Here is a 21,619-nt window from a genome sequence, read left to right as displayed (position 1 = left end):
TCTCAGCTGGTCTGGTAGGATTGGGGTGGCCCCGGGAGGGGTAATTTTTCTTTTCGGGGTTCCTTTGGGAGAATCCTGGGTATTGCCTTAAAAAAAAAAAGAGAAAAAGGACTGTGCCTCTGTTAATTTTTTGGAGCAATACACCCTCGTGACTGGGCCCCTCCCTCCTCTCCTGCCCTCCTTGGTTAGGGAGTGGACCGTTTGTGCCTCTGCTGCTGTGTTCCCTCAGGCAGCCTTGAGTGCTCTTGGATGGCACCTTCAACCAGATTTTTTTTTCTTTGTTTTGTTTTTAATTGAAATTTCAAATTAGTTACAAAAAGTAAATGCAACAATATTCAAACTTAAGGAATAGCAAAAAAGAAAGAAAGAAAGAAAATTGCATCAAGTCTGCATTACTGAGAACAGTTGAAAGACTAAGGGCCCTGTTTCCTGTGCCGCGCTATAGCATTTTTAGCATGCGAGTGCGCACTAATGCTAGAGACACCCATAGGAATATATGGGTTTCTCTAGCATTATTGCGTGCTCATTTTTAGTGCGTGCTAAAAATGTTAGCACACCTTAGTAAACAAGACCCTTAAGTACTAAAGAAATTTAAAAAAATATATAAGGTGTATTCTATTTACAAGCAACCCTTCCCAAGGCTTAGAGGAACCGCTGAGAGCCCTGGTAACAGCAGGCATTGGTTTGGGCACCTTGTTGAGAACCGGTAACGGAAGCCCTGGTTATACCAGCTATTTACAGGCAGCCCTTCCCACGGTATGTGGCTGCGGTCACAAAATTAGATTGTACGCTCTTTCGAGCAGGGACTGTCTCTTCACGTGTATAGCGCTGCATACGTTTAGTAGCGCTATAGAAATGATAAGTAGTAGTAGGTTGCATGCCCAAAGGGGAACGCCCCTTCAGAGCCAATACGGAGCATGGAACGTGAGATTCTGCTTCGCTTCGATGGGGAAAAGGCAAGGAGGAGGTAAGAAGATTGTTCCAGCGTCAGTAGTAGTTAAAGGCCCTATGGACCTACATTTGCAGCCGGCAATTGCGACGGCATTGAACAAATTCACGTCTACTGCTGTGAGTACTTTGGTCATTTCAACGCTTCTCTTTCTTCTGGGGGTCCTACCTTGTCCCCGCAACCAGCAGTGTTTTCAGAAAGCAACGGTACTTTCAGAAGAATTTGAGAGCTACTTCAGTTAAAAGGACAGTTCTCCTGTGACACTTTCATATCGGTCTCTGACTGACTCTTCTAAATCTAACTAGGATATTTTTTGGAAAGATGTTTTTGAGGATATAACCAGACTGGACAAGAATCTGTATGATAACCTGACCTTGTTTATCAAATTCTTTCATGAATCTGTTGATAAACTGACAACATGAAGAAAAGTTTAATGTCCTTCAAAAAAAATGTGGAGAAATTGGAATCTCATATGGTTTCTTGTCAGGCAGTAGTTGCCTCGTCAGTGAAGGATAATCTTTTGATGAATACTCAGAAAATTTAGAAAACTTTGCTAGAGCGAATAATTTGAGGATATTGAACTTTCCAATTACACATTATTTTTTCTCAGTGGAACTTTTTAAGATATATATGAAGGATGTGTTGCAATTATCTATATTGGAATCAGACATTAAGATTATGTATTATATTCCTAGAGGTTTGATAGTAGCCAATCAGGAAGGTGACTATGATCATTTGAATACACCAGACGTTTCTCAATATTATCCAAAGATTCCAAAAATTTAGTAAGATCCAATTTTTGGAATCTTTGGATAACATTGAGAAACGTGCTACACTATTGATTTCCTTTGCTTCCCTTGATAAAAAGTTAGAGATCTTGAAAGCATACTTTAAAAGAAGGATATTAACTTTTGTGGTCAAAGAATTCAGATGTTTCCTGATATATCCAGGCCAACTCAGAGGAGATGTGAGGCTTTCCTGCAGCTAAGGCCTAGAGTTTTAGCTGCAGGTGGTACATTTTTTCTTAAATTTCCTTGTAAATGCTTGGTTAATCAGGGGAACAATTCATACATATTTCTAGATCCAGCTCACTTGGAAAGCTTTCTGTCTGCTAAAGCAGTAGAGTTACTTTGAAATTGGAAGTGCTGGTGTAATTTAGGGTTATATTGGTAACTACCAGGCCAGCAACCAGATAAAACAAACAAAAAGAAACTTCTAAGCTGTGCCTACAGGGAGCCTCGGGCTTCAGAGATGCTACTTTGTAGAGCATTGGTTTGGTGTCCCTGTCTGGCTCCTTTTGTTTTCTTCTCCAGTGCTGGATGGGAAGTGTCCATTCCAGGGGTAGGATGCCACGAGCGCTGACATTCGTGCGGCCAGTCGAAAGGGGTTCAAAGTGCTCGGAGTGCAATGTCAACTCTGGAAAGCCAAAGTCTGCAGGCCCGGCTCTTCTTTGGCAGTTCTGTTTTGGCTGGAGCTGCTGCCATTTTGAACTGAGACTGCAGCACGGATTTGCCTCCACAGTTGTCACTGTAGGAGCCTCTCCCAGGACCCTCTTCGGCTACTTATAGGGTCAGATTAGTGGCACTGGCTTTCCTCTGGAATTTACTTGAGCCTTATTTCAAGCCTGGAGGTTGGGGTCGCCCGTTGGGGGGGGGGGGGGAGGTTTGCACCTGCTCCATCTCTGGTGCCACCTGGACCTATGTGCTCCATAGTGGACTGGTATGCTGATTTAGAAGAGCTTTCTTTTGGGGTTTGAAGGAGGACCAAAGTGATGAGGAGTAGGAGGAATCCCTTATCTAGGGTCGTGAGGGGGAGGACCTTACTACTACTACTAATCATTTCTATAGCTCTACTAGACGTACGCAGCGCTGTACACATTATATACAGGTACTTTCTCTGTCCCCAGGGGGCGCACAATCTAAGTTTTTTTTCTACCTGGGGCAATGGAGGGTTAAGTGACTTGCCCAGGGTCACAAGGAGCTGCAGTGGGAATTGAACCCAGGTTACCAGGATCAAAGCCCGCTGCACTAACCATTAGGCTACTCCTACACTCCACATTCTAAGCTCTGTACCGTACCTTTCAAAGGGGCAGTGGCTTTTAGGAGAGGCTTTGGACAAGTTGGTGAAAGATTTTGGGGATGCTAAGGTTCCATGCTTGCCAGAGGATAAACCCAAGTCCGGTGGCAGAGAATCTTCAGCTAGAGGCAAAGTGTGAGACGCTCAACAGTACGCCCTGGACTAGAGGAACCCAGAGGAGCCGTTTCTTTCAGACAATGCAATCCTATCATGGGGGAATGTTGGATTGGTAGTCAATTTTAGAAGCGCCCAGTCCTGGTTGCAGTTCCCAGTGAAGCCTCTGGTGGCTGTAGGAGCCTGATTTCTTTTTTTTTAAACTTGAAATTTTTAATTGAAAACCGATAAAGAATATGCAAATAATGCTATAGCAGCATGAGCATATGCACCACAGCCCTGAGTTAACAACAGTCAATCCGTCCCCCATCCCCCCCAGCCCATTCTGTTGACTCCTATTGTAAGTAACCCAGATATCAAAAATGGAGTTAAGCCGGATCCTAAGGGTATAGTACATCATAAATCACACCTTGGGGTATGAATTTAGGTACTCTTGAATGGGTGCGCCCCAGTCCAAACATTTCTGTATCTTCCGCTGCGCTGTGAGCCGCTCAATCAGAACAACAAATTGTAGCTTTACCCGCCAGGACCTCATGGTCAGAGCTTCAGCAGATGCCCAGTCCTTTGCATTTGCACATTTTGCTGCCAATAAGCATACTGAAAAAAATATTTTGCCACTGCTCATTGTAATCCCCAAGATCTCCCACCCCCACCATCAATATACAACATTCTGGTATATGAGATAACTCCGTTCCAACAATGGTGGCAATAGCTTTCAAGATTCCAAAAAAGCTGAATCTTAGTGCAGGACCACCACATAAGTAGGAGCCCGATCTTAAGGGAGTTTTACCAAAGGTGGACCCAGATTACCTCAGATCAGAGTGTTCTGGAGTTTATTCACGATGGCTATGCTCTCGAATTTGAGCAGCACCTGTCAGATCTTTTTATCCAGTCCATTCGAGGTCTCGTTGGAAAGCGAGAGCCAGCAGGGACACTTTGGACCATCTACGTTGTTTAAGAGCAGTTATGCCAGTTCGAGAGAAGAGCTTGGTTCCAGAAGTTACGCTATTTACTTTTTAGTTCCCAAGAAAGAGGGCATCTATTGTCCAGTTTTAGATCTCAAGAGATTGAACAGAGCCTTGAAGGTGCCTTCATTTCGGATGGAAAAGTTGTGGTGGCATTTTCTCTGTGGGGAGTTTCTTAAGTGTCAGCTTAATCTTCACATTGCAATTCTGCAGGTTTGTCAATGGTTTCTTCACTTTGCTGTCTTAGGATAGCATTTTCAATTTTGCATGCTGCTTTTTGGGCTTGTGATGGCTCCCCACACCTTTTCCAAGGAAAAGGTTGTAATGGCCATAGCGCTTTACAAAGAGGGTATTGTAGTTTACCCCTATCTGGGCAAAATTCTTTCAGGAGAGTGTGCGGGTCATGGAATGGGTTGTCATTTTCCTGGAGCATCTCGGCTGGGTGGTGAATCCTGCAAAGAGCCACCTCCGTCGCAGCATCTCATGTACCTCGGGGTGTGTTTGGACACTGCTTCAGGTTTCGTGCCAGCCCAGAGAGCCCTCAGCTTACAGGGACAGGTTTGTAGTTTCTTGTCTGTAAGGAAACCCTGGACCAGGGATTTCCTTCAGGTCCTGGACTCCAAGGCAGCCACTCTAGAAGTCATACAGTGGGCCAGGACACATAAGCACCTTCTTAAGATTTCCTTGCTGTCACGGTCACCTTGACATCAAGAATTGGACATTTGTCTATCTCTCCAAGGAGAAGCAAGGCGCAGTCCACTGTGGTGGCTGTGTGGAGACAGACTTACGAAGTGCATGAGTCTCTGGAGTGGATAGTAGTAAATATGGATGCCAGCCTCATGAGCTGGGAAGCCCACTGCCTCAGCCAGGTGGCCCAGGAGCTCTGGACACTGGAGGAGACTCAGTGGTTGATCAGCCAATTGGAGACCAGGGTGATTCTTCTCATCCTGCTGGCTTTTCAGCAGATGCTTGAAGGCAAGACAGGGTTCTCTCAAACAATGTCATGGCAGTGGCCAGTGTGACTTGGCAGAGTGGTACAAAAAGTTGTCTAGCAACTCAGGAAGTGGCCCATTTGTTTGCTTGGGCAGAGATTCATCTTCTAGATTTCACGGCACTTTGTGTGGCTGGATTCACGGCAGTTCGTGTGGCTGGAGTAGACAATGTGGAAGCAGATTTTCTCAGCAGAAACACCCTGGATCTGGGTGAGTGAGTGCTGGCACAGGAAGCCTTCAACAAGATAGTTCTTCGTTGGGATCAGCCAGAGATAGATCTGATGCCCATGGCTGCCAATGCACACACCTGCTTCTTCAGTCGTCAAAAGAATCCGTGGTCAGAAGGCATAGATTCTGTAATTCTTCCATTGCCTGTTCAAGTACTGCTTTGGGTTTTCCTCCGTGGCCACTGGTGAGACGAGTGATTCAGCGCATAGAGTTGCACCCCAGTCTGGTGGTATTGGTGGCTGCAGATTGGCCTCACAGGCCCTGGTATAGGGATTTGATTAATGTGGCAGTCGGCAGCCCTCTATGACTGTAGGGAGTGGCTGGTCTTGAGACAGGGTCCTGTTCAAATGCCAGACCCATCTCCAGTCTGGCTCTTCAGAGGGATTGGCTGTGAAAAATGGACACCTCCTCCAAGGCGATAGGCACTCTGTTGTGGTTCCATAAGTGTTCTGCTTCCTTGGCTTATGTGTGGGTTTGGCGTGTTTCAAGAACTGCTGCCAAGAAAGGTTCTCGTCCCTTGCAGTCCTTGATAGCAGAGATTCTGGATTTCCTACAGGATGGTTTGAATAAGGGCCTGGTGTTGTCATCTCTGAAGGTGCGGGTAGCAGCGTTAGCTTACTTCCGGGGTCCAGTAGAGGGAAAGTTGTTAGTGTCCTTGCTGGACGTGGTGTGTTTTCTGAGGGGGGCTGCAGGGCAAACTTATTCGTCCTCCCTTCAGTGGGATCTCAATCTCATGTTGCCGGTCTTGATTCAAGCTGCTCCTGTAAGGACCTCACCTTGAAGGCTGTTTTTCTGGTGGCAATTTCGTCAGCATGCTGAATTTTGGAGTTACAAGCTCTGTCATGTTAAGAACATGAGTAGCCATACTGGGTCAGACCAATGGTCCATCTAGCCCAGTATCCTGTTTTCCAAACAGTGGCCAAGCCAGGTCACAAGAACCTGGCAGAAAACTAATTGCATCCACAAAACTAATTAGCATCCACATTTCATGCTACCAGTCCCAGGGCAAACAGTTGCTTCCCCATGTCTGTCTCAATAGCAGACTACGGACTTTTCCTCCAGGAATTTGTCCAACCCTTATTTTAAACCCACATACGCTAACTGCTGTTCATTAGTCCCTTTCCCCATATGTCCTATCTGTCTGTCCTACCGTTATCCCTTATTGGTCCTGTCTGTCCTGATTTAGATTGTAAGCTCTTTTGAGCAGGGACTGTCTTTTCTTCATATTAAATTGTGAAGCACTGCGTACGACTAGTAGCGCTATAGAAATGATTTATAGTAGTAGTAATCTCTGTAAACATTGCTTCATCTGTCTGTTCTGGCCTGGTGGACGGTAGTACGGCCCTACAAGAATACTTCTTCCCTTCACATGTGGAATTTCTATCTATAATGATTCCACGTTGCTATCTGTTTCATATGGAATGTTTATTTTATTTGACTCAATTCCTTCTTTGACATATAGCACAAGCCCCCCACCCATAAATCCTCTTTATCATTGCGATGCAATTTGTACCTTGTTAACACAGTGTCCCATTGATTGTCCTGAGATGTCTATTATATCTATCTCATCATTTAGTGCTATATACTCTAACTCTAAAATCTTATTTTTTAGGCATCTAGCATTTGTATACAGACACTTAAATTGTGTTTTTTCATTTGATGTACAAGCTGCTTAGAAGTTGAAGGGGGTAATGTGCATCCTTTAGCCTGCTCTCTCATTAAGCACACCTGGCTTACTTTCAGCATTGTTGAAACCTCTCTACTGGGATTCCTTAAATGTCCTGTTTCAATAGTATCCTTCAAGGATACTCCACACCGAACTATGCGCTCCTGGGTGACTGTCTGCTTCCCCCCTCCCCCTATCTAGTTTAAAATCTGCTCTGTCTCCTTTTTAAAAGTTAACGTCAACAGCGTGGTTCCATCCACACATTGAGACTTTGGAGCATTGCCTGCCTTTTGTGTCCTGAGTGTGGAACATCTTTGAAACTGTTACCCTGGAGGATCTGGACTCCAGCACTATCTAAGATCTTGTCTAGGTGATGCATGAGGTCCGCCACCTTCACACCAGGCAGGCAAGTGACCAGGCGATCCTCACGCCACCCAGCTATCTACATGCCTAATGATCGAATCACCAACTGGAACAGCTGTCCTAACCCTTCTTGCCTCGGCAGAAGTTCTCTGAGACATATATTCTTCTTGGTTTTCTCAGAGGAGAAAGTTTTGTTGCTTCCGGTTCCTTCTTTTCTCCCCATGATGGTGTCAGCTTTTCATGTGAATCGGTCCATTTCTTTGCCGGTTTTAGGAGATCCTTCAGGAGATGGAAAGCAGCGTAGTTGGCAAAGCTGGATATGAAAAGTGTTGGAGTATTTGGAGAGAACTGAAGAGTTTTGCCGTTCTGATCATTTAGTTGTTGTTTGGGGAGCTCTAAGAAAGAAGTGGTAGCTTATAAGGTGACCATAACAAGGTGGATTGAGGAACCCATTTGGTCAGCTTATCTGCTGAAGGGTTCAGTTTTGAGGAATCTTAAGGCACATGGCTTGGCAAGAGAGAGTAAGTTAATCCCTCTGCAGGATATTTCTCAAGTGGCGTTGTGGTCATCCTTACCATTCTTTTGTGAAACACTATTGGTTGGATGTGAAGGTCATGGGTCTGCTATGTTTATCTTCTAGTCTCAGGGGTCTCGGCCATGAAATTACTGCTAAAGAAGGAGACATTTGACCTGACCTGCTCATTTTTTTTCCTTTAGGCCCTCCAGACCAGTCAAGAACCCGCCCTGAGTTAAAGGGGTAGGGAGACACGGAAGAGTATGGCGCTTTGCGGACAGATGTTGTGTTTTTCCACTCGGTGCAGAGATTGATGCAGTAAGCTTTCTGTTTCTTTCCTGTTAATATGTTCTGGAGGGTTCAGATAAGATTTGTTTTTCACCTTTCTGCTGTAGTATTAAAAAAAAAAAAAAAAAAAAAAAGCCTGCTGCAATACATGTGGAGTCGATGACGAAGGTACAGTCTTCAGGGGTCCTTCGGCATCTGCTTTATTATAGAAATACTGGCTGACTGGGAACTGCACAGGGGTTTTTTATACAAGTCTCAGAGTCAGTTGTTTTCAGTCTCCATCTGCTGGTAGGCATGTATAACCCAAGCATCTTGACTGGTCTGGAGGGCCTAAAGGAAAGAAAATAGGCAGGTAAAATCTAATTTCTCCTTTAGAGGGTTCATGCTGTAGCACCCTTGAAGTATTTGGATTCTTAATGGGGAACTAATTGAGAGAATTTTACAAAAAATATAAACAAACTAGAAAATCAGCAGCCATAAGGAAGACTCCGTGGAATGTTTTGCCAACTGAATTATATTAGGTGCTGTCGAGTTGGTCAGCTCATGGTGACCCTGTGAATAGTTGGCCGGAACTGTGTTCGGTTTTGTTGGGCAGCTAACTATTGATAAGAGCAGCATCCGTAGCTGCTGTTACTATAGCGATCCATCATATTGCTAGTTTCCATATCATCAAGCTGATCAATCCATAGACTGGTGGGTTGTGTCCATCTACCAGCAGGTGGAGATAGAGAGCAAACTTTTGCCTCCCTATATGTGGTCATGTGCTGCCGGAAACTCCTCAGTATGTTCTCTATCTCAGCAGGTGGTGGTCACACACAGCAGCAGCTCTGGCTAGGCCTCCAAGCCTAATTTTTAGGTTTTGTTGAGTGCCTGGGGTTGAGGGCTCTTTTGAGCAAGTGCAAACCTGGTGGTGCCAGGTCCCTCCTTTTCTCCCCCCTCCCGCTGGCTCCGTTAAAAAAAAAAACAAAACAAAACAATTTTGAACGGCCTTAAAGGCGTTTATTTCGACGTTTATTTAAGCGTCTATTGCAGCTACTCACTGAGACACCAGGTCGTTACAACTCGGAGCGGACAGCAGGTAATTTTACCTTTTTATAGCGGGCGGGGGTTCCCCGATTCTTCTCCTCGTGGCTCATGGCGTCGGAGGGCGAGGGCGCAAAGGGTCGCTCCCCGGGTCACTCGAGCGCTTCTAGAGGGGATGCGGGGGTCTTCAAGCCGGATTCGCCCTTGGGGGGTGACAGTTTCGCGACCGATGCATGTCCCGGTCCTTCCTCCGGCGTGGCGGTTTTTCCCGCCATAAACGCCCATCCCCCGCTCCTCGCCTCCGCCATCTTGGCCGGCCACGCGGCTCGGACGGCTTCTTCTTGGGCCGCCCTTGAGGTTGGAGACATTAATGCCATGAACGCCCTTAATTTGGGCGACGGCACAGAAGCGGCTAAAGTTAAGAGCCGTTCTTCCCGCGCGGCTCCTTCGCGGAGTTTCGCGCCGGACGCCATTTTGGATGCGCAGCATGTCTCTCCCCCGCTATTGCGAGCGCCGGTTGAGAGCGCGCCTAGGGCTGTTGCCCAGGCTGCGGAGGTGCACAGTCTGGGGGGTTTCTCCCCCGAGTTTGTTTTGCTGCTGCATCGGGCCTTCCTCATGCACAACGCTGCCCCCGCTCCCTCCTCTGGTAAAGAGGTTGAGGTCCCAGAGGTAAACGCCCTCGGGTTGATTCCCAGGCCTTGGAGGAATTTGTCTCCTCCGATGTAGATGAGGGCAGCGTGTCTGAGGTCTCCCAACGGTCCTTTGCGGATTCCTTGGTGGAGACGGATCCCCGCTCGGATGGAGCGGATGACCCCTCTGCAGCGCGGCTTTTTCGCCCGGAGGATTTGCCCAACCTGTTGTTACAGGCCATGGACACTTTGAAGATATCCTCTCCGGAGGACGTCTCTCCCTCAGCCCCTGTTGGCTCTGCCATTATGCTGGGGACTAAGCGCCCGCCTAGAACCTTCCACGTGCATGATGCCATGCACACCTTAATTTCGGCTCAATGGGATGTCCCAGAAGCGAGCCTTAAAGTGGCTAGGGCTATGTCCCGCCTCTATCCTTTGGCTGTGAGTGAACGTGAGGCCTATCTGTGGCCTACCGTGGATTCTTTAATCACTGCGGTGACTAAGAAAACGGCATTGCCGGTGGAAGGTGGCACGGCCCTAAAGGACGCCCAAGACAGGAGATTGGAGGCGGCTTTAAGGTCGTCCTTTCAGGCGGCTGCTTTAAGTTTGCAGGCCTCAGTTTGCGGCTCCTATGTGGCCAGGGCGTGCCTGACTATGGTGCAGCGGGCTTCCCCCTCGGATCATTTCTTGAGGAATGATTGGCCAGCCCTGGAATCGGGCTTAGCCTATTTGGCAGACTTGCTGTATGATGTCTTGAGAGCCTCAGCGAAAGGCATGGCTCAGACTGTCTCTGCGCGGCGGTGGCTTTGGCTGAAACATTGGTCTGCTGACCACGCCTCAAAATCCCGCCTGGCTAGTTTGCCTTTTAAAGGCAAGCTGCTCTTTGGGGTCGAGCTGGACAAAATCGTGACTGATCTCGGCACGTCTAAGGGCAAGAAGTTACCGGAGGTCAGGGCTCGGGCGAGTGCTCGTCCCGGTACCTCCAGAGGACGGTTTCAGGAAGCCCGTCGGTACCGCCCGGGCAGGTCGGGTGCTTCTGCCCCCTCTTCCTTTAAGAGGAATTTCTCCCCCAAGCAGCATTCCTTTCGCAGAGACCGCCGTCCCGGAGGTGCTCCCTCCGGTCCTCCCCCAGGGTCTCGTACCCAATGACGGGGTATTGGTCCACGCCCCAGTGCAGATTGGAGGACGGCTGTCCTCGTTTCTGGGCGAGTGGACCACAATAACTTCAGACGCTTGGGTGCTGGAAGTCATCAGAGACGGCTACAAGCTAGAGTTCTGCCGACCCTTAAGAGACGGGTTTGTACTCTCTCCCTGCAAGTCTCCGGTCAAAGCTGTGGCAGTGCAGCAGACTTTGGACAATCTGATCCGCCTGGGTGCGGTCGTTCCGGTGCCAGAAAGTCAGCTTGGCAAGGGGCGTTACTCCATTTACTTTGTGGTACCAAAGAAAGGAGGTTCTGTCCGGCCTATCCTCGACCTCAAAGGGGTCAATCGGGCCTTGAAAGTGCGGCACTTTCGCATGGAGGCTCTCCGCTCTGTTATAGCGGCAGTGAAGGCAGGGGAGTACCTGGCATCCTTGGACATCAAGGAAGCGTACCTGCATATTCCCATCTGGCCTCCTCATCAACACTTTCTGCGTTTTGCAGTCCTGGGCCGACACTTCCAGTTCAGAGCCCTCCCGTTTGGGTTGGCTACTGCTCCGCGGACCTTTTCCAAGGTAATGGTGGTCATAGCGGCCTTCCTGCGAAAGGAAGGAGTACAGGTCCATCCTTATCTGGACGACTGGTTGATCCGAGCCCCCTCTTATGTAGAGTGCGGCAAAGCTGTGGACCGGGTAGTTGCTCTTTTGAGCTCCCTGGGATGGATCATCAACTGGGAGAAGAGCCAGCTGCGCCCGACTCAGTCCCTGGAGTATCTGGGAGTTCGATTCGACACCCAAGTGGGCAGAGTGTTCCTGCCAGACAATCGGATTGTCAAACTTCAGGCTCAGGTGGACCAGTTCCTAGTAGCCTCTCCTCTTCGGGCTTGGGACTATGTGCAGCTGTTGGGCTCTATGACGGCCACGATGGAAGTAGTGCCCTGGGCCAGGGCTCATATGAGACCACTACAACACTCTCTGCTGCAGCGCTGGACTCCGATGTCGGAGGATTATGCCGTGCGCCTTCCCTTGGACCCAGCAGTGCGCAAGGCGCTGAGCTGGTGGATGCAGACAGTCAAATTGTCTGCGGGAATGCCTCTGGTGACCCCAGAGTGGATTGTCGTCACGACGGACGCCTCGTTGTTGGGCTGGGGAGCCCACTGCTTGGGAAGGACAGCGCAGGGGCTCTGGTCTCCTGCAGAAGCAAAGTGGTCTATCAACCTCCTGGAACTCAGAGCCATTCGGTTGGCGCTTTTGGAGTTCATCCCGGTACTGGTGCTGAAGCCTGTACGGGTCCTGTCGGACAATGCCACGGCTGTGGCCTATGTCAACCGCCAGGGAGGTACCAAGAGCGCCCCTCTAGCCAAGGAGGCTATGAATCTTTGCCAGTGGGCGGAAGCGAACCTGGAGCAGCTTTCAGCGGCCCACATTGCCGGAGTCATGAATGTCAAGGCGGACTTTCTCAGTCGCCATACCTTGGAGCCCGGAGAGTGGCAGCTATCTGCTCAGGCGTTCTTGGACATCACGAAGCGCTGGGGCCAGCCGAGCCTAGATCTGATGGCGTCATCGGCCAATTGCCAAGTGCCGCGCTTCTTCAGCAGAGGACGGGACCCTCGATCCCTGGGAGTAGATGCTCTTCTCCAACAATGGCCGACACAAGAGCTTCTCTATGTGTTCCCGCCCTGGCCCATGTTGGGCAGGGTACTAGACCGGGTGGCAAAGCATCCCGGCAGGTTAATCCTGGTGGGTCCGGATTGGCCCAGGCGTCCCTGGTATGCGGACTTGATCAGGCTCTCAGTCGACGATCCTCTGCGGTTGCCAGTGGAGCAGGGCCTGTTACATCAGGGTCCCGTGGTGATGGAGGATCCCTCCCCCTTTGGTCTTACGGCCTGGCTATTGAGCGGCAGCGTCTGAGGAAGAAGGGCTTCTCAGACAAGGTCATCGCCACTATGCTGAGAGCGAGGAAACGCTCTACTTCTACTGCTTACGCCAGGGTTTGGCGTATCTTTGCAGCGTGGTGTGAAGCAGGCTCTCTTTCTCCTTTCACTGCTCCAATTTCTTCAGTGTTGACGTTCCTGCAAGAAGGTCTGGACAAAGGCCTGTCGCTCAGTTCCCTTAAGGTCCAGGTAGCGGCTCTGGCTTGCTTCAGGGGCCGCCTGAAGGGTGCTTCCCTGGCTTCGCAGCCAGATGTGGTGCGCTTTCTCAAGGGGGTTAATCACCTGCGCCCTCCTCTGCACTCAGTGGTGCCTGCGTGGAATCTCAACCTGGTGCTAAGAGCATTGCAGAAGCCGCCGTTTGAACCCTTGTCAAGGGCATCTCTGAAAGACCTGACGTTGAAAGCAGTCTTTTTGGTGGCTATCACTTCAGCCAGAAGAGTTTCCGAGCTCCAGGCGCTCTCATGTCGAGAGCCTTTTCTACAGTTCACTGAGGCAGGAGTGACTATTCGCACAGTGCCTTCCTTCCTGCCCAAGATTGTTTCTCGCTTCCATGTGAATCAGCAGCTATGTCTCCCTTCCTTTCGTAGGGAGGACTACCCAGAGGAGTACTCTGCTCTTAAATATCTGGATGTGAGACGAGTCATCATCAGATACTTGGAAGTGACCAATGATTTCCGGAAATCGGATCATCTGTTTGTCCTGTTTGCAGGTCCTCGTAAGGGTCTGCAGGCTGCTAAGCCTACAGTGGCAAGATGGGTCAAGGAAGCCATTGCAGCGGCTTATGTGGCCGCAGGGAAGGTGCCGCCTATCCAGCTGAAGGCTCACTCCACGAGAGCTCAGGCGACCTCGATGGCAGAGGCCGGATCCGTCTCCTTGGAAGAGATATGCAAGGCGGCAACTTGGGCTTCGGCTCATACATTCTCCAAGCATTACCGTTTGACTGTGGCTGCACGGGCGGAGGCCCGGTTTGGAGCTTCAGTGTTGAGGTCAGGGATTTCTATGTCCCGCCCTGGGTGAGTACTGCTTCGGTACATCCCACCAGTCTATGGATTGATCAGCTTGATGATATGGAAGGTAAAATTATGTATAATCATACCTGATAATTTTCTTTCCATTAATCATAGCTGATCAATCCATAGCCCCTCCCAGATATCTGTACTGTTTTTATTCTGGTTGCATTTCAGGTTCAAGTTTAGTCTTCAGTTACTTCAGAAAGACTTCGTGTTCAAGTTTTTTCACTTGGATTCTTCAAGAGTTAAGACGAGTTTGTGTTACAGTGAGCTGCTGCATTCCTCTCCCCTCCGTTTTCGGGGCTGGATTGAGATTTAAATTCTGCCGGCACTCCCTCCCGCTTCGTGCGGCTGTAGGGCAGCTTTGTACCCCTCCCGCTTCGGCGGTGTTAGGGTCAGTCAGCTCCTCCCGCGGTTGCGGTTGCAGGATAAGCCAGATCCCCCCGCATCGGCGGGTGTGGTGTCCCTCCCCCGCTCCGCGGGGATGAGCTGGACGGATTCCCCTCCCCCACTTGTGTGGGGATGAGCTGGGTTAATTCCCCTCCCCCGTTTCGGCGGTGGTGAGCTGGGCAGAGTGTCCCTTCGTGGGTGTAATTCTCTAAGTGCTGAGTCCTGCGGATGGAGCTTTGATATCGACATACTGAGGAGTTTCCGGCAGCACATGACCACATATAGGGAGGCAAAAGTTTGCTCTCTATCTCCACCTGCTGGTAGATGGACACAACCCACCAGTCTATGGATTGATCAGCTATGATTAATGGAAAGAAAATTATCAGGTATGATTATACATAATTTTACCTTTCCTCTGTTGCACTGACTTGCCAAATATGATGTCTTTAATGACCTTTCTCGTCATCTGATGTGTCCTGAAGTATGAAAGTTAAAATCTTTGTAATTTGAACTTCCAAGGAAAGTTTATGTTTGATATGCTTCGATACTGATTGATCTGTTCTTTGGGCAGTCCACGATATACACAGTATTCTCCTCCAGCACCATAATTCGAAGGCATTAATTTTCTTGTTTTGCTTCTTTACTGTTCAACTTTCGCATCCATATAACAGTATTGAAGTACCATGGCTTGGACAAGTTGAGTCTTTACAAAGATCCTTCATTGCCATCCTGCCAAGAGCGATACATCATTGGATTTCTTGAGTGCCTGTTTCATTATTGATTCCAGCAGGTTGAAGTTGTCTATTTCTATTACTTCTCCATCAAGGATATTGATTTTAACAGTTGTCAGGATCTTTGTCATCTTCACAGATCAGAGAAACATTTTGGAAAGTGCAAAACTGGGTTAACTTCATTTATGAAGTTAATGGAACTCTGTTTCTCTAACTGAAGTTTACCTGGCAGCTGCCCATATCATACTCATTAGGATTTTTGTGAACGTTATACAGGTAGGCAGCACATGTGCAGTGTAGGTGTTGGGTTGGATTGCAAAATGAAGTCCATGATTGTGAACGTTCATTTGCACTGTTTGTCAAACAGGTAGATCGTCACTTAAGAAAACTGGACCAAGAGCTGGCCAAATTTAAAATGGAACTGGAAGCAGATAATGCTGGAATTACAGAAATATTAGAGAGACGTAAGTATAAGATTTATTATCACTTACTGTGTTCCAGAGGCTTGGCACAAAATTGCAAGTTAAATCTTTAATGACCAAGGTAGAAATTCTGACTCTCTGATGCCCTTTTTTGAAACAAATAACTTGTTACCCTCGTGATTGAGCAGTTTAAAAGTATAAATGGATGAACTTGTGCAGCTGTAGCTGAGTTGATTGGACCTGCTCTGCCAAAAGTGGAAATTAACCATATGACAGAGCTTAAAAAGCGTTTTTGGACCACGACTTCCAGGTTGGGTTATGACTAGAGAATGACAAGGGGACGGGGAGCCACGGTAAGTCTGCGGTAAAAGGAAAACATTTGGCTCATTTACTGCGGGTGTGGGAGCAAAACGTTTTACCACCCCGTGGGGATGGTGAAAAGCTTTGCTGCCGTGGTAAAAAAAAAAAAATCTGCAGTTACTGCTCCCACTGGTCTAGCATCTCCGCCTGCCTTCCATTAGCTCTACCTAATGTAGCAGCCAGCTGAGCCAACAGCAATCCCCACAGGCCTGCTCCAGGACCAACTGAAGTTGCATCAGAAGGCGGGATCCAGCAGAGAAAAGGCCCCGAGCAGGCCTGTGGATATAAGAGCTGCAGCAGTGGGAAGGGGATAGGAAGACAAAAGTGCTAGATCTATTGGGGGGGGGGGGGGGGAGAGTGCTGGATATGTAGGAGGTGGGTTGTTGGACATGCTGAGCGGAACAGGCAGCTCCTTGTGACTCTGGGCAAGTCACTTAACCCTCCATTGCCCCATGTAAGCCGCGTTGAGCCTGCCATGAGTGGGAAAGCGCGGGGTACAAATGTAACAAAAAAAGGGGGGGCCACTGGAAATGAGGAGAGGGGCCTGGAGAAAAGGGAGGAAGGTGCTGGACCGTGAGGGGGGGGCTATCTGGAAGGAAGGGAGAAAGAGTTCTAGACCCATAGGGGGCTGGAGGGAAGGGAGAGAGAGGCGCTGGGCCCGTGGGGGGGGGGGGGGGGCTGGGTCAGGGAGAGAGGTGCGGGACCCATGGGGAGGGCTGGGAGAGAGTTACTGGATCCATGGTAGGGGGGCTGCTGGAGGGAAGGGACAGAGGTGTTGAACCCTTGGCCGACTGCTGAAGGGAGAGAGGTGCTGGACCTGCAAGGGGGAAGGAACACAGTGGGGCAATGCCAGGCATGGGAGGGGGGGTTTATGAACACAGGGGGAAGAGTCTAGACATGGGGGAGAATAGGAATGCAGAAGGTAGATGCTTAACGTGGGAGGGGGGCATAGGAACACAAAGGAGTGAAGCTGGACATAACTGGAGGGGATAGGGATGTGGAATGGGGGTAATAATGGACACAGAGAAGATGCTGGACAGGGAAGTATAGGGGATACACAGATGCTGAACATGGAGAAAGTTAGGTACAGAGAGATGGAAGATGGATGCTGCGCATAGAGAAAGAAGAAATGTCAAATGGGCAGGAGACCCTGGTGAGTGAGTTGAGAAAACAAAGGAAAACAGAAACCAGAGCTTGGGACCAACATGATTTGAAAAAAATACAATCACTAGACAACAGAAGGTAGAAAAAAAATGTATTTTCTATTTTGTGATTTGAATATGTCAGATTTGAAATGTGTATCCTGCCAGAGCTGGTGTTAAACATGGCTAGGGCCCAGGCTTTCAGCTTCCAGCAAGCTTAGGGCTCTTTCGCCAGGGGGCAGTTGTCCTAGTTGCACGCCCCTAACACCATCTCTGGCATGTGTGATCTTTTTGTGATCTTTATATTTTGCAAGGTATAGGAGAAAATGCATATCTTTCTATTTCTATTTCGTTATACCCACACTAGCCCACTCCTCAAGTCACTTCACTGGCTCCCTGTCCGCTTCCGTGTACAGTTCAAACTTCTCTTACTGACCTTTAAATGCATCCATTCTGCAGCCCCCCATTACCTCTCCACTCTCATCTCTCCCTACATTCCTCCCCGTGACCTCCGCTCACTGGACAAATCTTTCTTGTCGTCCCCCTTCTCTTCCACTGCTAACTCCAGGCTTCGTTCCTTTTCTCTCGCGGTACCTTACGCCTGGAATAAACTTCCTGAGCCTGTACGTCTAGCTCCATCTCTACCTGTTTTCAAATCTATGCTGAAAACCCACCTTTTCCCTGCTGCTTTTGGCTCCTTGCCACTATTCATTTGCCCCCCCCCCCCTGTTCCTTCTCATCCAGTACTTCCCTCGCCCTTAATTGTCTTGTCTGTCTGTGTTATTTTACATTGTAAGCTCTGTTGAGCAGGGACTGTCTCTGTGTATCAGGCGTTCAGCGTTGCGTGCGTCTGGTAGCGCTATACAAATGCTAATAATAATAATGTGGCTGCTTGTGGTTTTAGGTTAATATGTGTTTGGTCAATTAATATGTTATTTGGCATTTGTGTTCTGTGTGTGTGATTGAGACTGAGGTATTCTGTTAGCATGAATTTTCTATGTAGCATTCTGTAGTAATTTGGCTTGTTCAATTTTCTTGATAGCAGAGGGAATATTTGTGAGGGGCGATGAGATTTTGTTGATCCTTGTTCTGCATTGTTTGTGATTTATAAAACAATAGTTGTACAGAATATTGTTTCTTTTTATACTTTAATAAAATGATTTGAATATAAAGTCATAACTGTTCAAGGCTTGTGCGGATGGGATTCAACAGAGCTTGCAGGGATGGGGACAGAGTTTGCAGAGACAGGGTGGGGACGGGAACACAGCTCGTGGGGCAGGATGGGGACAAATTTTGTCCCCACGTCATTCTCTAGTTGTGATCCCATATGTGACATGCGTGACCCCGTTTGGGTAGCCCTGCCATAAGGTTATGTAAATAATAGTAAATAGGTATATATTTTTATGAACTTGGATGTAGTTGTTCCTTTTACGGTAGTGCAGCTCCTGACTGACTTTCCTTTAAGCATTCATCTTAAACCAGAGAACAGTGTAGTGCTATGAATGGTCACAAGATGGCAGCACCATGCATAGATATATTTGCTGTAATTTTATACAGCACATATTGTCCACAGGCTGCCTTCGGGAACTCCAGGGTCCCCTGGAGGTGGTCCTTCTTCTGGGGAATACCGCTACGCTCTGCCCCACAGGTACATTAATCCCACTCAAAGAACACAAAATGCAGGCTCCTGTGCACCAGTGCTGTTTATTGATTCAAAGTTGGCTACAGTTTTCCCTTATCATGGCCCTCCACCTGGCCGGCCTAGGAATCCTCCAGTCCAGGGATTGGAGGCCAGAATGCTACTGGCCCTGCAGAGTTCCCGCTTCCCTTCTAGCACCGGGCAGACGATAGTTTTAAGGGTCCCACAAATGCCTTTCCCTTAAGCACAGGGACATGCCACAGTTCAAAAGTCCAATAGTCTTCTCACTTTAAGCCCAGGTCAAGGCTGCAGGTCAAGGTTCCAGAATGCCTTGCCCTTAAGCCCAGGGAATGGCCACCGTTCAAAGTCAAGATGCCTTTCCTCCTCAAACACAGGTCCAGGCAATAGCTCCAAGTCCCATGAGGCTTTACCCTTGAACACAGGGAGATGCCACAGTCCAAAAGGTTCAAACAAATGCTCTCTTCCTTGGAGCCCAGGGCCAGGCTAAAGTTCCAAAATTCTCTCACTTAGCTGCTCACCTTCAACTGCCTTTGAAAAAAACCCTTTCAGCTAGGGCTAGAACAGCTGCTTGATTTGCCTCCCCCATCTTACCAGCTTAGAAGCCAGGTTGGCTAGGAGTCCTTTTAATTCTCTTCCCTGCAGCTGGGCCAGAGCAGTCACCTCCATAGGCTCCGGATCATCAGCCTCAGAGGTTTGAAGCGCCCCTCCTCCTCCCGTCACTTCCCAGTCCATTAGTTCTTCTCCCTTTATATTCCTCACCTGTTCCTCCCTACCATGCTTGTTTGCCATTCCCCAATCCCTCCCCCCCTCCCTCAGCATCCTGGGATCTGTAGTTTCCCCTCTGTTCCCTTTCCTTTTCTCTGTCAGATTGCACAGGATCCTGGGACTTGTAGTTCCCTATCTGTTCCCTTTCCTTTTCCTTGGCGGATTGCATAGGATCCTGGGACTTGTAGTCCTCCCTCCTTTCCCTTCTTTCCATGTTTCTCAGATATCTATACCTCTCTGAGAGCGTGGCCTCCCGGCTTCTCTCCCTTTGGGACTTGGGGTTAACCCTTGGGCGGGGAAATCCATCTGCTCTACTCCTTTCCCCGGCTCCTTCTTCCCTCACCCTCCTGGGTTCCTCACAATATACATGTTTATGTATTTATTTGTCATATATATGAAAAGAGAAACAATATTTCTCTGTGTAAAATATGCTTATATAGATAAGTCAGTGTCTCAACCAGCTTAAGGAATAACCTTTTGAGAGCTTGTTTGAATTTACATTTTTAAAGTTCCACATAAGGATACTCATGGAGGATAATTTTATAAACCTTAGATGGGAGAAGCTAATCTGTGATATCAATACTTTAAATTAAAACAGTAAATATTAATTTAATACTTGTTACTTTTTAGGTTTTATTTTTGTTCATATATAAGGAGAACATCAGAATAAGTACTTTCAAAGGATCATAGGACCTCTTATAGGTTCAATCTATTACAAGTCCAGATCTTTTTATTTGTTCATAATCACTTGTTCTCCATTTATTTAGTGACAGACCCCTTTACCTATGTAAAACATTTGTCTCTTGGAAGAAAATATTTGTTTTGACTTTGATAAATCACATCGGTAATAGGGTTTTTCACTGAATAAATGGAGAACAAGTGATTAATCTGCTAGCACACTTTAGTAAAATGACCCATTAGTCTTATTACATAAAATTGAAGCTGTGCTAAAGTAGCACAAGTTAACAGTAAAATAACATATAATTTCAAAGCGAACAAAGAGAAGGTGATGGTCCATCCAAGGCAATGGCATAATAATTAAATTAGCTCTTAACAATAGAGTATTAATATCCTGAACAGAACAATAAATCAAGATTCCATGTTGTCCACAGATCAATCCAGAGACTTGTGGGTTGTGTCCCTCTACCAACAGGTGGAGATAGAGAGAACCTCCAGGTTTGCTATATGTGGACCTGTGCAGCCAGCTGAACCTCAGTATTCTCTCTATCTAGCAGGGCTGCAAACAGCCACAGAGGGGTTGAGTGGCTGTTTGCAGCTTGTGGTGTACACCTGGTGGTGCCAGGTCCCTCCCGGTCTCTCCCTACCTTTCCTCCATCGCCCGGGGCTGTTTGCCTGATCGGGTGTTTCCTTTCTCGCCTGACTTTAAAAAAAAAGGTAAGAGACTTTGTTTTTGTTTAATCATACGGAGGAATTAGACGTTCTCCCGAGTCAGTTTTGGGGCAGGCGTTTGTGGAGCATGTCAGTGCCTTCTGAGGTGGCTAAGCGCTGCTCTTGGTGTGTGGCTGGAGAGCAGCGCCATTTTTTCCTCTCAGGCGCAACCCGCTCCACACGTGGTGGTTGATAGACGAGGCGCAGCGCGCTTCTGTGGCACAGGCTCCGATGTAGGGAAGTCATGTACAGGGAGCAGGGGAGTCCCTTGCAGTTCCTTTTTCCCCGGATTTTGTTTTATTAATGCACAATGCCTTTCTTTTAAGGAAGTCAGGAGCTTCTCTTCAGGCAGCCCCGTCTCTTCCTCAGCAAACTTCGATTGCAGCAGCCTCTCAGTCTTTCCTGCCAAAATGTCCCCGGGTGGAGATTTTGGTTCCCGAGGAGATACCTGACACAGATGGCCCAGTTTTGTCTCCGGGCTCTCCCTCAGAATCTTTGGATTTGGCAGATGAGGTCACCCTGTCCTCTGAGGAGGGGGATGATCCGACGGCTGCTCGCCTTTTTCGCAGGGAAGAGCTTCCCTCCCTGATAGGGCTTTTTTAGCCATTTCCCCCCCTGAATCGTCAGGGGGAACAGGTCCGGTGCCCTCTATTATGTCTGGCACCAAATGCCCACCTCGTTCCTTTCATGTGCATGAGGCCATGAAGATCCTTATTTCGGCGCAGTGGGATACGCCGGACAGTGGGCTTAAGGTTTCTTAGAGCTATGTTGCGTCTTTACGCGCTACCTGCTCCTGACTTAGACTTGCTGAAGGTCCCTACGGTGGATTCCTTAATCACAGTGGTCACTAAGAAAACCACTCTCCCTGTGG

General features: G+C 48.2%; 1 protein-coding gene across 2 annotated transcripts in view; it reads left to right on the top strand.

Annotated features, from left to right (window-relative positions):
* Positions 1 to 21,619, top strand: part of ING3 (inhibitor of growth family member 3) — a 62,163-nt gene that overhangs the window by 17,398 nt on the left and 23,146 nt on the right. For both annotated transcript variants that reach the window (XM_030216453.1, XM_030216452.1), the window contains one exon: positions 15,378 to 15,474. In XM_030216453.1, coding sequence (XP_030072313.1) covers positions 15,378 to 15,474 — 97 coding nt within the window. The remainder of the gene's footprint in view (positions 1 to 15,377; positions 15,475 to 21,619) is intronic.

This window comes from Microcaecilia unicolor, chromosome 10, assembly GCF_901765095.1.
Source record: "Microcaecilia unicolor chromosome 10, aMicUni1.1, whole genome shotgun sequence".
In the NCBI taxonomy this organism is placed as follows: domain Eukaryota; kingdom Metazoa; phylum Chordata; class Amphibia; order Gymnophiona; family Siphonopidae; genus Microcaecilia; species Microcaecilia unicolor.
This window is presented reverse-complemented; position numbering and strand designations above follow the sequence as displayed.